We start from the raw sequence: 14630 nt of genomic DNA, 5'->3' as shown, positions 1-14630 counted from the left end.
TAGAGGACAGTACAAGGGAAAATAGGGCACTAGTTATTTTTGCCTAACTAGGGGAATTTATAGGCCATACCAAATTTTCCTTAACCATCTAAGAAAAATTGTATCATCCTAACCAACAGACTGCAAAACAAATCCTGTTCTCTAAGAATGGATGTGTTTCACTACCGAAAAAATCATGTCATGTTTGGATTTGTTAAAGGTTTGGGATATTATGAGTATGAAAGACTAAATCACTGAAGAATACGTTCAATTTCTATTGTCAAGTCAATTAATACATTTTATTCTAAAATAAGTCTTACTCAGATTAACTGCATCCTAAGAACATTACAGGTGCTCAGAATAAAAATTCCACAAGAAGACCGGTTGCAAGACATCTCCAGGATGACAGGGTCCCACAATGGAAACAAAAAGAAAGACCAAAACTTATGAGAGCTTTGTTTATCCTTGAGAAAGCTCATTAAGCTCCATATTTAAATTCTGAGATGTTGCATACTCAAGGTTGCTCAAGGTTTCTCTTCGTGCTTTGCAAATCTAGTAAAATAGCTGATATTGTCAAGAACACTGTCAAAAATCTCTATGTATACCAAATGCACCTGCCCTCTCCAAATTCATTTCTGTCAGGGATACCAAATTATCCTTTGAGCATCTATTCTCATTACAGTCATGAGAGAACTGTTACTGCCTTTGGAAGCAGGAGAAACCCCACATAATTTCTGTGCTGCTAAATTTCACTTTGGCTGCTAGGCAACTGTAACTTATTGCAAGAGGTGGTGGGTTGTTTTTTTACCCCTTCAATGTTAAAAGAATTTGAGTTCCCTCTGGCAGGAAAAAAAAAAGGCAGCAAGAACAAATCAAGCTGAGAAAATATCCTATAAAAAAAAGCAGTATATAGCATATTTACACTTTTTCCCACAAAATCTACTATAACTACTTCATATTTAAAAATCCACCAGTTTTCCTTAGTTGTATTTTTTCAAAACACTCTACCAGCTCTCAAGCAACTCCTCTGAATACAAACTTTAAAAAAAAAAAAAAAAAAAAATCAACGAACGGTACTTTTAATTACGTTGCTTCACGTATGGTTTTTTGCCCTCTAGGGTACTCATATTTGATATCTTTTTTAATGAGTCTCCTCTTTATGACATATTTATGGACAAAACCTATGTCTTCTCTAAGTAAAAATAACTGATTTACGCTTAAGAATGTTTGCTTGAGCAAGAGTTTTGCCAACTAGTTTCATATCAGTACCACAGGTATTTATAATCAAACTGCAATCATTATAAACAAATTAGAAAACCTGAAGGCTAACATTTTTATAGAGTGACAGACAGATGCCACTCTTCTCTTTCCCTGAATGAGCAGTGAGGCCTTCTAGCATTTTTAAGAATACTTCTGAAGTTCAGTCAAAGGTCTAAATCCTTCCATAGTAAACATTTAGTGCACTCTCTATTCACTGGATGGTCTTTGATTCAGACTTTTAACCACATTTGATGTGGTTTTGACACCAATTTCTCAGAAACTAATGTGCAGACTTTGCAAAATGAGACCCTCTGCCAAGCAGAGTCCCAAGTTTTACTAACCTCAAAACTCTGTTTGTCAAGACTTGCATTTTTCAACCTTTGGACATACAGGACAGTTAGAGCTAGGGAAAAAAGAATTACTACTGGATTTTCTGGAGAGATGAGGAGAATGTAGCAACAATTATACATTCCAAACTATGTTACAGAAAATTTCTATTTTATTTTAATCTATACTGGGGAACATAGAGTCACTTTTTAATTTAAGAAAATACCTTCATATACCACTTCCTCATCTTTAGGTTTTTAAATGTGGTTAGTAAGTATTAAGAAAGCAACCTAAATAATCTAATTAAATAGCTTAGTACTAAGCAACTTAAATAATTAATATACTACTGCCATTAATTGACATCTCCTCTCCCCCCCCCCCCCCCAGCTTTTCTTCTCCTCTTTCTTTCAATGCTGCCAATCTAAAAGACATGTTCATCACACAGTGATTAAAAAGCAAAGCCTTCTACACTCCATTTTAACACAAATTTGCCTGTTTGTGACTGTCTCTTTTAGGTACTGTGAGAGTCAAGGCAGTAGGTAAAACCACCACATAGTGCTTAGCACAAGCAAAGCTCTTATCTCTGCTATGCGTTTACAGGTCACGTGTTAAAAATGAAACAAAACAACAGTTTGCTCCACCATTTTATCTTTCGGATTTGCAATTGAAATAATGATTTTTCTTTCTTTGGCAATTTAAAGGAGAGTCCACATTCAACTGTGTCCTAGATTGAACTGAGGTAACTTCAACAATATACACATGACTTTCTCTTGTACATCAAGCATTTTACCTAATTAAGGAAGCCTTTTTCTTCTTACTCAAATGATTAAAAAAAAATTAATTTCAGGAAGCAAAATCAGTTCATAAACACCTTTAATTTCCTGCTGCTTCAGATTAATTATGAACGTGTCTGATTCTTCTTTGAGAAACCCACCTCAGGAATTTTTATCTGATACTTCCATCATCTACAGCATTATATAGCACTTCAAAGTAAATCAATATTTCCCTGAACAGATTTTAAGTAAACTGTTGCCTTTTATTGTTATTTATGTTTATGCCACTCAACATCAACTGCAAACAGAACTGCATGGGTTCAGTTAGCATGTTCTTAAATTATGTGCATACGCAATTTAATATCGACACATACGCATGTCAAATTATTTGAGACCACAAGTCACATTTTCAAAGGCTGCATCACCAACAGCATTAAGTTCCAATCACGCTTTTAAAACCTAAAGAATGAGGAGAAAAGGATATTCTGACCACACAACTGTAGGCACCATGCCTAGCCAGCTCAGTTTTCTGCACTACTTCAGAAAAGAAAAAGGAGTTCTATCTAAGGGACGTTCTGAAACACCCTTTACAATTGTCTTCTTCCAAAGCCTGCCCTTCAGGTGGAACTTGGTAGTGTGAATATTCCTTTGAGCATAAACCACTTCTGAAATGTCAAGTGTAGAATTTAGCTCCTAAAGAGGTAAGAATGCGTAGTTCTATTTCAGTAGTTTCTCTCTACAATATTCACATAAACTACAGAATCAACTGCAATATTAGCCACATCCCATGTACATGTCACTTTTTACATCTGTTCTGTCTAATCTTCCTGTCACTAACAGACAAGAAATACATGCTATGAAACACTAAATCGACAAAATGATAAAACAAGTGATGGTCAAATGTTTTGAAAATTTGCTGGTTTAATTATTTAACAAGTAAATTTCTCATTCTTGAAATGAAAAATGAAAAGCTACTCCTAGAGAATGGAAGAAAAGAAATCTGTTTCCTAATAGTTCTCTGTCAGAATTGATACAAAAACAAACTTAAATGACAAGCCTGTTTTTTTCCACAATGCAAAACAAACACTGCTGACAGGCCCATCACAAATAGGTTTTACAGAAAGTTTCAGATACTTAAAGAGATTGATTTATTTTTATTTGAAACAGAACATTTAATTGAAGTCAAAAGCAAAATATTTCAAGGTTTGAGAAGGTTTTAATTTTTCTTTTCTTTAGTCTTTAAATTTAATTCTTCCTCTTTTACCAACAGAATTGGAGGGGAAGAGACTAAGAACATGTTTGGGCTTGATTGGGTTTTTTTGGCATTTATTTCAGTTACAGAACTCTTCCCTCCCCCACAAACACCAAAATGAATTAAACGTTTTTAAGAAAAGCAGTGTGGAGGGGAATCATCTCTTTCAAAGACTTCAGAGCCAATGTGTTTGTCAGGAATGGATTAAATCATTTCACTGCCTGCAATGACTCAGATTATGAAAAACAAGCAACATCCCTTACTTTCCAGTAGATGTACTGAAAGGCACGATTTGGAAAATCTTTTTTCCAAAAAAAAATTTCAAACCAAAAAAAAAATTCTTAAGTTTTTGAGTACTTCTAAAGCTACAAAGAAGGCCTTCTAGTCTGTATTTTAAAGGTTGACTACTAATCTGCATCTATTGTCTAAACAGAAATGTTTTATTTCACAACAGAATTGGGCAAATGATCCTGTGTTGATGTAAATGTCCAATTTTCTACTACAACTGCATGGATGTGAAGCTGTGACCTTTAAAAATAAATTTTGTCATGTATTTTCCACACTGTTGGCCTTTATTTTCTTCACCTGTGGGTAGCCATGAAGTTTAAATATTAAAGAGGTAATTATAAGAGCCGCCTATACAAATATTTGTTCCAACACTCACAAAGCACCTGGAGAAGCTGATCTGATAAAAAATTAGGAAGTTGTTTTGTAAGGTTACTGGGGAAGAAATAAAAGCTACACCAAACATGTCAAAGATATGGTGACAGACTCCAGTTTTGGTTCCACAAACAGCACAGAAAACTCTTGGAAATTAAGTATAATTTGACAAGGATATAAAATAATTATATTCAAATAAAATGAAAACTATAAAGTTTTCTCAATGGAACTTTAAACCACATATTATCAGTATCTGACTTGGGGATCTATTTGATAAGTAACTGTTAATACCTTTGAAGAACTTCTTAAATTAATAAAGATCAAGAGAACATAAAATCATTACTAGTCTATTGAAAGTATCACAAATCCCATTGCATGGCCAATTCAAACTTGTCTTTGCTTCACAGTTCTGACCGCTATCTACATTTGTAACACTCTGCTTATTTTGCAAGTTGGCTTCCATTTTTGCTAGCACAACTTTACTTCCAGACAAAATAGGCCTATAGCTTTACCACATAATATGAAATTACTAAACTCAGTGTTTGTGGCACGGTTCAAAATCATGGTGCCAGAATACTGAAATAAGCTAGAAGTCCGTTTTTCTTACTTGCTGTCTCTGCTTCTTTCTTGCAGTAGGAATTAGTCTGCTATTTAAGCTCCGAAAGAGAAAATTGAGATTGTCTCAGTGCTGGTGCCTCCACTAATGCTAGGACACAGTGTTTGTTAAAAAAAATGTTCTTTAAAAGAAGAATATAGAAAATCATGGAAAACTTACAAGTACTCTGCCAGTTAATGTCTGGGCAGATATCATGACTCCTGCCCAGTCCTTCACAGAGGTCATCCATCCCACTTCTGCTGCCACATTCTCCTCTTTTTCATCTGTTGGTTTGCAGGCCCCATCTGCCTGTGTATCTCCACCACCATTGATCTTCTGGGCTTCCTGAAAAATAAGTATTTGGGTTAGCTAATGCTTAGCAATTTGACAGTGACAGTCAATGTATAGTTGTGGCTAAGAAATGCTATGAAAAGAAGAAAATCTGTCTTCCTGGATTCCTGCTGGATGATATTAAGCATCTACTTGGTCATATCTCTTTAGAAATATTCTTTGAGTTACCAGACTAACAACTAAATAATAATACTTTCACTAATATTAAATCTTAAAAACACATATTTGACATCAAATATGCTATATGTTCTTTCCCTATAAGCAGCATAATTGCCAAGAGCTACGTATGCAATTATAGAGCTACATGCAAATGAGTTTGTCAGACATACACTGAAGGACCTTTTGATGTATTAGTTCAAAACAATGTGTACTAGGTGTGAATGTAATTTATCTATGATTTTAATTTACTATCACTAGAATTAATTATCCGAGTAAACCTTCACTGAGAAGCATGATGCAACAAGACAATAATTATCAAGCATGAGGGGAACAAAATACACCATAGAGAATCTGCAGGGAGCTGCCATGCTATCAGTGAACCTGGTGTTTCAATAAAAGTGTTTAATATATTACAGGAATTCTTCCATCGGTAAGTGGCTCTCGTAGAACAGAGAGCTAGAATTTAAAGTGAAGCCTCAGCTGTACTAAGCTGACTGATGAGTCACATGCACTGGAATTCATATCAGTCTCTCACGGCTGCTGCAGCAAGGATGTTGTGCTCTGTAACTGCCTGCTATGTGCTACAGTCACGGACGCTGCACAAAAAATCAAGGGAAATGATAGGAAAAGCCAGCCTAGATTGTACAGTGTTTAAAACATATAATATGCAAAGTATCAGACTGTGCCATGAGCATGCCTTTGGTGACAGCATAATACTAATAACTTCCTGAATACTTGACAAGTTATGCTAAAAAGGCATAAGGGAGGCAGCAAAATTCAGCGCTGAAGCAAGTACTGAGCACTTGAACTGCTCACACAGATCTACATTAGTGCTTCAAGCGCTCTACACAGGCCAACAGTTTGAAAGATCTTGTTTATAGATGACTTGCCTATAGGCCACTAAGCAGGAAATCAATTGTCATTAATTCCCTTTGGGATATCTGTTATACAAGCAAAGATGTTTGACGCTGGTTCAGTGATAGTTACTACAGTAGGAATACTACACTATCATGGTGAAAACACATAGCTGTGAGATGGCCTTGAGGACACAGCTGGACATAAAGGTAAGGGCACTTCCTGAGAGAGTACTGAACTAATAAAACAGTTGCACTGAATCTGTCAGCAAACAACAGTACAGCAATACTAAAAACGTAATATGGAGACCAACAGTTGTTTTTAGGAAATCTCAGTTTTGCAACCTAATTAGCTAATCAGATTCTTCTCTGTCAGTCTCCCTCCTGCAACAAGGGCTCTATCTTCTCACTAGCAATTACAGCACAGTGCATGATATGGCTATATTGATAATAACAAATTATTCAGTTACAACAGTAATTCAAGTACTTCCTAAGCAAATAACCAGAAAGGAGATAAAAGCTACTTTGTATTTGCATAACCTCATTCCTGGACAAATTTGTATACAGTGAATCAGATGTTTTCACTCAGCGTTGAGAGACATACAGGGCATCGCACGTGTGCAGAGCGCAACCCAGAGGAGCGAGCTCACTGCTCGGGACGGCGACGTAGGGCATGGCCCAGGCCCTTTCCAGGAGACTAACGCTTGGCTGGGGACAACGTGTGACCCATACCATCACCAAGCCACACAGATCAGTCCCAAAGAAACGCTTTGACCACCACTTGCTGTTTTGATTATAAACCAGGAAAGAGAAACCTAGCTTCATATTTATTTTTTATTATTATTTTGTTATGGCGTGGCTGTATATACCAGACATTGTAATAAAACTGAGTATTGAGGTTTAAGCAACCTAGACACACCTCCAAGGCCCTGGGGGCACTCACAGGCCTTGCTGGCCCTAACCGCTCTCCCCCCATCCTGCCTGTGGCCCAGGAGGCCATCCCAGGGCCACCAGCTCACCACAGCCCTGTCCTACCCAGCCGTGGGCCCTGCTGAGCTGGGCCACGCCAGCCCAGCCAACCCACGGCTGTTCTTGACCCCAGTTCCCCTCCCCAGGCCTGATCCTTACCCTCACCCACAGGCTGACGCCCCAGGCCAGCCCCAGCCTGGCCCGGCCCCAAGGAGGTTCCTGGGGCTGCCCCTGGCCGACCCCACTCCCTGGCTGGGGCAGTGGGACAAGGCCCTGGCTGCCAGGCCTGGGCATCCACCACCCTCAGGGAGCCCCCTGACAGCTACTGGCTTATTAAAAATTACATGTGCTATTTTGTCTGCCTTTTGTAACTGTTAGAGATTGTCTTTTGATTGCAAACTCTACACAACAGATTTTACCGCATGGTCCTCCTCTGGGATTTTACACTTTGTAGAAGTTTATACTGAACAAAAGTATTAATGTAGTTTTCAGAGTAAAGGAGCTGTTATTATCTCTTCCTCTCAGATAAGAAACTGAGGCAGCGATTAATTGCCTAACTCAGCCACCAAAGAAGTCACCAGCAGAGCCAGGATGAAACCACAGACTTTCTTGATTTTTCCACCCAGCACCTCTATTTAAAATCTCAGGGATGCAAATCTTGCTAAAAACATTCATAATTATGTATTTTGGTATAGCTAGTTCCAGAACTACAGACCATTAAACAAAAAGACTTGAATGTAAAAGTCGATTTTATGGTAGTGAACTTGAAAATATTAAGGTTGGAACATTCTGTTACTGTTTACATACTCCTTCCTTACCCCCAACCTTTTTGTCACTATATCAAACTGAATTTTAAAGACGTGATTATTCATAAGATTATAAAAATAAAATTTCCTAACACTCAATAAAATAGTAGACAATTTACTTCATTGAAGGAGAAAGGTAGTTTTTATATTTTTCAAGAGGTCCTAATACCCTACAGTCCTTTTTGTTGTATTGACTTTTGGTTGCCAACAGAATAGAGCAGCAAGATGTGACAGACTATTCAGTATTTGATTCTCCAAAGGTACTAAAATCTGTAATACACTTGAATGGCTGCATTTCTGCAGTTACACCACTCATTTCAACTCTATTAAAAACTCCCACCCATATTATTTCTTAATTAAAACATAAGTAAAACAATCATGCCCTGCCAAGTACCATTTGGAGCGCAGTCTTGTGATCAGCTACATATCAAACTTAACTCTTGCCATTATTGTAGCTACAATTAATATGCAGATTAGATGCTGTTATGTAATATTTTTATTCAGTTGGGATATTTCATATTTTTCATTTACATGGCTAGCTTCTTAGCTTACTTAATCGGCAGTTAAGTATTAAGAAAAGTTTATTCCCAAGTCATTACGCGATTGTGGAGAGATCACTAAGGGAGATTTAAAGGCTGCTTTCATTTACACTGTGTACCAATCAGTCCTGTTGTTAACTGTATTAACTGTTCCATTGCTATTTCTTCACTTCGAAGCATTGAGTAAACAACACCACAACCTGAAAAAGGTGCTTAAAAAATAATCTGACAGTGATGATAATTGTTTAATTATTTACAGGCTCAGTAGCTACAAGTAAGATAATACCCTGTTTATCCACTCTGTTTACCTGTTGTTTCACAAAGTGTTATTTTAATTACTTGATGACTGCAACATTCAGGTAGGTTAAGTGAGAAGCAGCATATTTTGTGGAATATGTATTTCCTAAACTCGATGAAAATGGAAGAGAACGCATGATGAGAAGGGGTATACAGGAATTAGGACTCACTGCTCTATCAATGGTTTTACACAGACCTGGACCAGAAACTTCAAATGCTTTGTCTTATATTTTCAACAATAAATACTGATTTAGTGCTGGGATGCTTAAACGTAGCACTTAAGCAAACAGATTTCAAAAAGGGAAAAAAGACACTCAAAACCAGTTTTCATTTTTGGAAATGTAGTCCTGCCTGCTTCACTTTACCTCTCTGAAATATCTGTACAAACACAGAACTAATGCACAGACACTCCAATTCAACACAGGGCTGCACAAAATAAAATCAGAAAATGATTAACAACTTAAAACCATCATCTGATAATAATCTGCATTTTTAGAAGCCCTAAAGAACCTGGGCACTATAAAGACAACCTGTTAGGAACTCTCTGAAGTACTGGTACTGAAAAAAACTTGGTCTCTCATTAAGGTTATGTTAGAAAACACGGGAAACAGGTAGGTAATGTGAGGAAAACAAACCGGGTTAAAGTCTGGTGAAACAAAGAAAAGGAATCCTGATATGCCTTCTGGTCTAACATTTAAGTAGTATGAATAGCACACAAAAATCATGAATTATCAACTGTAATGAGAATACAGGGCATTGAGTCATGCCCACATCACTCAAGAGGAAGCAGTATGCTCCATTTAGCAGATGTTTAAAAACAGTAACACCAATGGAGGAAGCCCATTGGTGTTACTGGCCTGGGAATTCCATCCTAGAGAACATGAGATGAGAAAGGGCCTGCCAGAGGGGCAGTTGCACCTGGTTTGAAGTACGCAGTAGTAAAATATAGTTTGGAGAAATTAGGGAAGGGCTGCTTTAGATAATGATGCCAGCAACTTGCAATTTTATCTCTATTAACTGCCCCTCAATTAACAGCATTGCATTCCTAGAGCCTGCATTTTAAGAAGTATTTTATATCAGATCAACAACACTGTCATACTGGCCACTCTTATACTTTGGAAATCTGTTTTTAAGTTCCTTTCCTATTCATTCATCTGTTTCCCCAAAGCCACCAACAGATGCTATATGAAGAGGAATAATTTTGCATATAAAGCTATTTCTCCTTGCTGTTAGGCAGACCTCTAAAACACTGAATTTAAAATTATTAGACTTCTATCAGTAATTCATTTACATGCCCTTAGATATATACTCACACCATTTTGATAACTCTGAACAAGGGTGTTAAATTTATATAAAACCATAATATTATGCTGCATTCTCAGCAGCTGGGTAATGTACTGTGTATGTCAAGACATCAGGTTCCTACTGAATACATTATGATGGCAGATGTTCTCCATCAGATATTGTTACCACCTGTAGCCTTCATCTTAATAGTACTAAGTACCGGTTCATCAAGTGCTAACAACAAGCAAACCAAAAAACCTGAAGCAGTTCACCTGTTCCACTGCAGTTTAGCAAACACAGGATTTCACTGGAACATTAATAAACAAAGCAGATGGGAATGTAAGAAATAAATAGCTGTATGGAGACCTACAAATCTCTTTGAATAGAGTCAATCTTGTAGGAAACAGAAAGCAAAGCTAAAGTAGCTAAATGTGAACTAAGAGATACTCCCTATAAATTGGACTATCCACAGCATTTCTTTGAATATTAAGTTGTTAGTCAATATTAGGTTACATTGACGTCAGTTATCATACTGTAGCTATGGTTTGGCTAGTTTCAAAGGATTAATTATTGATACCTAGAAAAACATTACTCCTTTCACTGAATAAAAGGAAACAGAATGATCTGTGGAAAACATGGCTGATGAGACAGCCAAGCATTTTTCTCTCATAAAATATTCACAAGCTATGTAATTTGGTGTTTGCAAATTTGGCAGGTTAAGAAAAATTAAGTCCAAAATAGATTCCAAAACTTTTCTTAGCATTTTAAGACTGAGATGACTGAGATGGTAAACTCCTGTGAGACAACTATTCATTTTGTTTTCTGCATTCCTGCAGAAATTCTGAGAAGCTCCTTGCCAGTCCTTACTTACAACCAGAACCTTACTTCTCTGTGCTGACGAAAAAAAACCCAAAGAAAAACAACCTTCAGTCTGAAAAGTCTAGGTTGCAAGACCAAATACATTTTTTCTTTTTCAAGTGACCAGCTTCTCTGTTGCATTTGTGCATACCTCCAGTAATCCTCACAGATTTCTTTTCTGTGCCCTTCATATTTCCAGGATGGGTTTCTTGTATAAAATCCCACTTTCATGTCATTGTTCTGACTGGCAAAAATTATTGCAGTAGAGGAATTAATTCTACAACCTTGGCCTGAGAGGCAAGGGAAACTTGATTAGTAAAACAGTGTACCAGCCATGGTCCCACAAACAGCATAACAGTCTGTCAAATGAAGGGTTCCTCGGTATGGTTCTCAATTAAGAATATGAAACAGTAGACACCTACGTTATCACAAATCTGGCGAAAATACAAAAAAGATTCAGTTCAAAGTTTAAAAATTTCTACACGTTAATGGGGGTGTTATGATGTAACACCTCCACTGATGCACAACAGTATTTCTGAATAGCTGGGAAGCTGGCTGAGTGATTTCCTTAGCCTATGAATTGGGACACATGCTGAAGTCCCTGTTCTCCACCAAATTTTTTAAGTCCTCAGCCACTTTATCTAGTCTCTTCATGTCTTCACCCCACAGCTATAGACCAAGAGTAATGGCATTTTCTGTTGCATGGGGATCTTATCAAGATAAATATATTCATGATTTTAAGTGTTTTGGTATTACACAAATGGCAAAGGATGCAGGACAGTGTAGGGAATCATACAGTAAGAGACACTAAAAACATACTACTAAAGATTGTTAGACTAGTTATAGAAGGCAGTTAAACATAAGACGGAAGTGTAAAAGGGAAGCAATAAAGAACTCCAGGCACTATAGTGGAATGAAAAGGCGTAGTCTTAATAATGATACCAGGAAAGTAAAACTAGATGATAAAGCCACTGCCCACTTATGTGGAACTTAACTTAGTGTGCCCACTAAGTTATGGAAGAGTAAACAGAGGAGGAATACATAAGGATTGCACAATATGACCATCTAACAACAATTTTTAAAAAAAAAAAAATCACACAATGAGATTGACAGGAGAGTATGATTCTCACAACTAAAAGTCTGTGATGAAAACAAAGTCATTACAAACTTTCATGCATTCAAATGGACAAACAGGGTGTTTTTAAAAAGCTTGTAATTCTTGGTTCAAGCTAGCGATGGTTTATGGCAATGTTCCATAAGCTTTGACTATAATTTCAGAAGTTTGTGTGAATATTTTCATTCATATTTATTCGTAAAAATAAAACCTGAAGTTTTCCTTTTTTACTTCTGATTGTATAACAGAGCACGCTTGTAGAAATAAATAACTAGTGAACTTGTCATAAAGCTGCATAACAAGTTAAATTACTACCTGCAATACACAAATAAATAAATAAAAGCAGCAAAGTCAGTGATGTACAGGTTAGGAGTATTCACTAAAAATATTTCACAAATTTTCAAACTAACATCTAACACATATCCATGAATTTATTTTCCTTTTCTATAGCTAACAGAGTATTTCTTATTCATTTCCTTTATGAAGATCAAATTATTGTTGCATTAAAATATTTCCTAAACCCCCTCTTCAATTATAAAGTAGCGTACAAAAGGCAAAACAAGCACTTCACTTTGTTGGTGGGGACATTAAGTTTAAAACAAAGGAGACAGATCATTATTCTTTGGTCCCTACATACTGTAGAAATAGGTACCTTAGGCAGATTAGACAATTACTATGCAAGACAGAATATTAGTCTTTAACTGTCTGTTCTGTGTTCATAACATCAAGCACTATTCTGACTATACTGAGACCATTCTTTCAAAATGTATTTTAAAAAGAACTTTAGAGTAGCCACACCAGATCACTAACCTTAAATATGATGGAAACTAAACTTGTAAAAATATATGAAGCAGTATCAAAACCACAGAAAGGGAGGAGATCCTTAATGGAAAAGCATAGAGAAGGGTAGAAAGGTACATGCATTTTTCTACCATTTTGTTTCCTCCCACCTAATAGCAGGCAAACCAAAGAAGGTATCCAACTGAAAAGAAAATTGGTACAGATATTACCATGAAATGAACACTGTCAAATTACCTATAATTGACTGATTGATCCAGGAGAAATTTCTTTGCCATAGATAAAACATTTTAAATATCAACAACTTAAAAAACCACCTTACTATAAGCAATGAAAACCACATTTCACTTACTGTCTTCAGACTTTACTCATGTTTGTGACACTATATGATTCATTGCAATCCAAAAGTCTCAAAGTACTTCATGAATGTGAGAAAAGGGTTTTAAAAATGAGAAAAAAAAGTAATAAACAGTGGGGAAATTACCTAACTTGTTTATCTTGATTACAGGAAGTACTTTAGCTGATTGCTTATAATTTTGTTGTTGTTGTTAACATTAAGCAATAACCAACTCCAAGTTCTTCAATCACCATTTCTTGGCACTTTTTTTACTACTGTGAAAGGATGAAAAATACATTGAAAAATAACACATTTGATTTTGCCCTCCTTTAAGACAAGAATTACTAGTAAATCTTTTATTATTTATATGATCTAAATTATGAGAGTATCTTTTACAAAATAATGTGGTAAAAGCTGAAATAAGAAAATTGCTGAAAAAACTATTCTCTGCCAGGAAAATTCAATATTAAGGTAGGTCATTAAAAGGTTCCAATAGTAGAAGGTTTATTTCACTAAAAGATATACAACTACTTGCTTCCTTGAACAACAGAACTCCCTAGAAAATTGGTGATAGGAATTTTAGGTCTTCATTTGATTCAAATCAAACAGTTTCACATGGAAGAAATGGATCTGTGGTTTCTATTTTACGTGAAATAGCAAATTATTTGTATTGTCTGGGATTACAGCAACCTTCCTCAATGCTGAGCCTGTCAAACAGAATTTATTTATGTTTACATTTTTACAAAGAGATTGATGATTTTTCAAAGGGTTTTAGAGGTAACAGGATGAAAGTTGAATGAGGGAGGCAGTAGGACAAAAATAACTGACTCACAAATATAAATACTTGGTAATATCACAAAACACATGGATCAATGATGATTTGAAGAATGCCAGAGAACCATTCTATTATCTGCCAAACTGGACAAACCAGTCATCTCCAAGTCCTTTTTTTGATTCAGGGGTAGTATATAATATTTATGCTTATTGGATTAAAATTGTAAAGGAAAGCCCAATGAATTAAAGGCAGCTTTCTGTAGGATATAAAGCCATATTAAAGCCTTTTCTGACATAGGAAATTAAGTTCCAGTGGGCAGCACAAATATTGGAAGAGCAGAAGGTCAGCCAATAAGTAAATAAAAATATTTAATGGCCCACAACACTTCTCATCTCAGAGACTACAGGGTGTAATGCAGCTTTCAGACTGGAAGAACGTTATAGGAGTGAGAGAGCACACAAAAGTGCAGGAATCTGAAGGAAAGATACACAGCTAGAATCTTCAAAAATATTGAAAATGCAGATTTAGTTCTAAAGTGACAATTTTAATGATTACTTTGAAATAATTCTATTAAACTAAACGTTTTCCCCAAAGGACCAGTTATTTCACATCGCAAGGAATGTACAAGTGCTATTATTTAATC

General features: G+C 36.2%; 1 protein-coding gene across 25 annotated transcripts in view; it reads right to left on the bottom strand.

Moving 5' to 3' along the window:
* The window catches only part of KCNMA1 (potassium calcium-activated channel subfamily M alpha 1), a 510622-nt gene that overhangs the window by 364906 nt on the left and 131086 nt on the right, over nt 1-14630 (bottom strand). For all 25 annotated transcript variants that reach the window (XM_074592125.1, XM_074592126.1, XM_074592145.1 and 22 more), the window contains exon 2: nt 5027-5191. In XM_074592125.1, coding sequence (XP_074448226.1) covers nt 5027-5191 — 165 coding nt within the window. The remainder of the gene's footprint in view (nt 1-5026; nt 5192-14630) is intronic.

This window comes from Larus michahellis, chromosome 6, assembly GCF_964199755.1.
Source record: "Larus michahellis chromosome 6, bLarMic1.1, whole genome shotgun sequence".
Classification (NCBI taxonomy): domain Eukaryota; kingdom Metazoa; phylum Chordata; class Aves; order Charadriiformes; family Laridae; genus Larus; species Larus michahellis.
The sequence above is the reverse complement of the archived record's forward strand: the minus strand, read 5'-3'. Positions and strand labels throughout refer to the sequence as shown.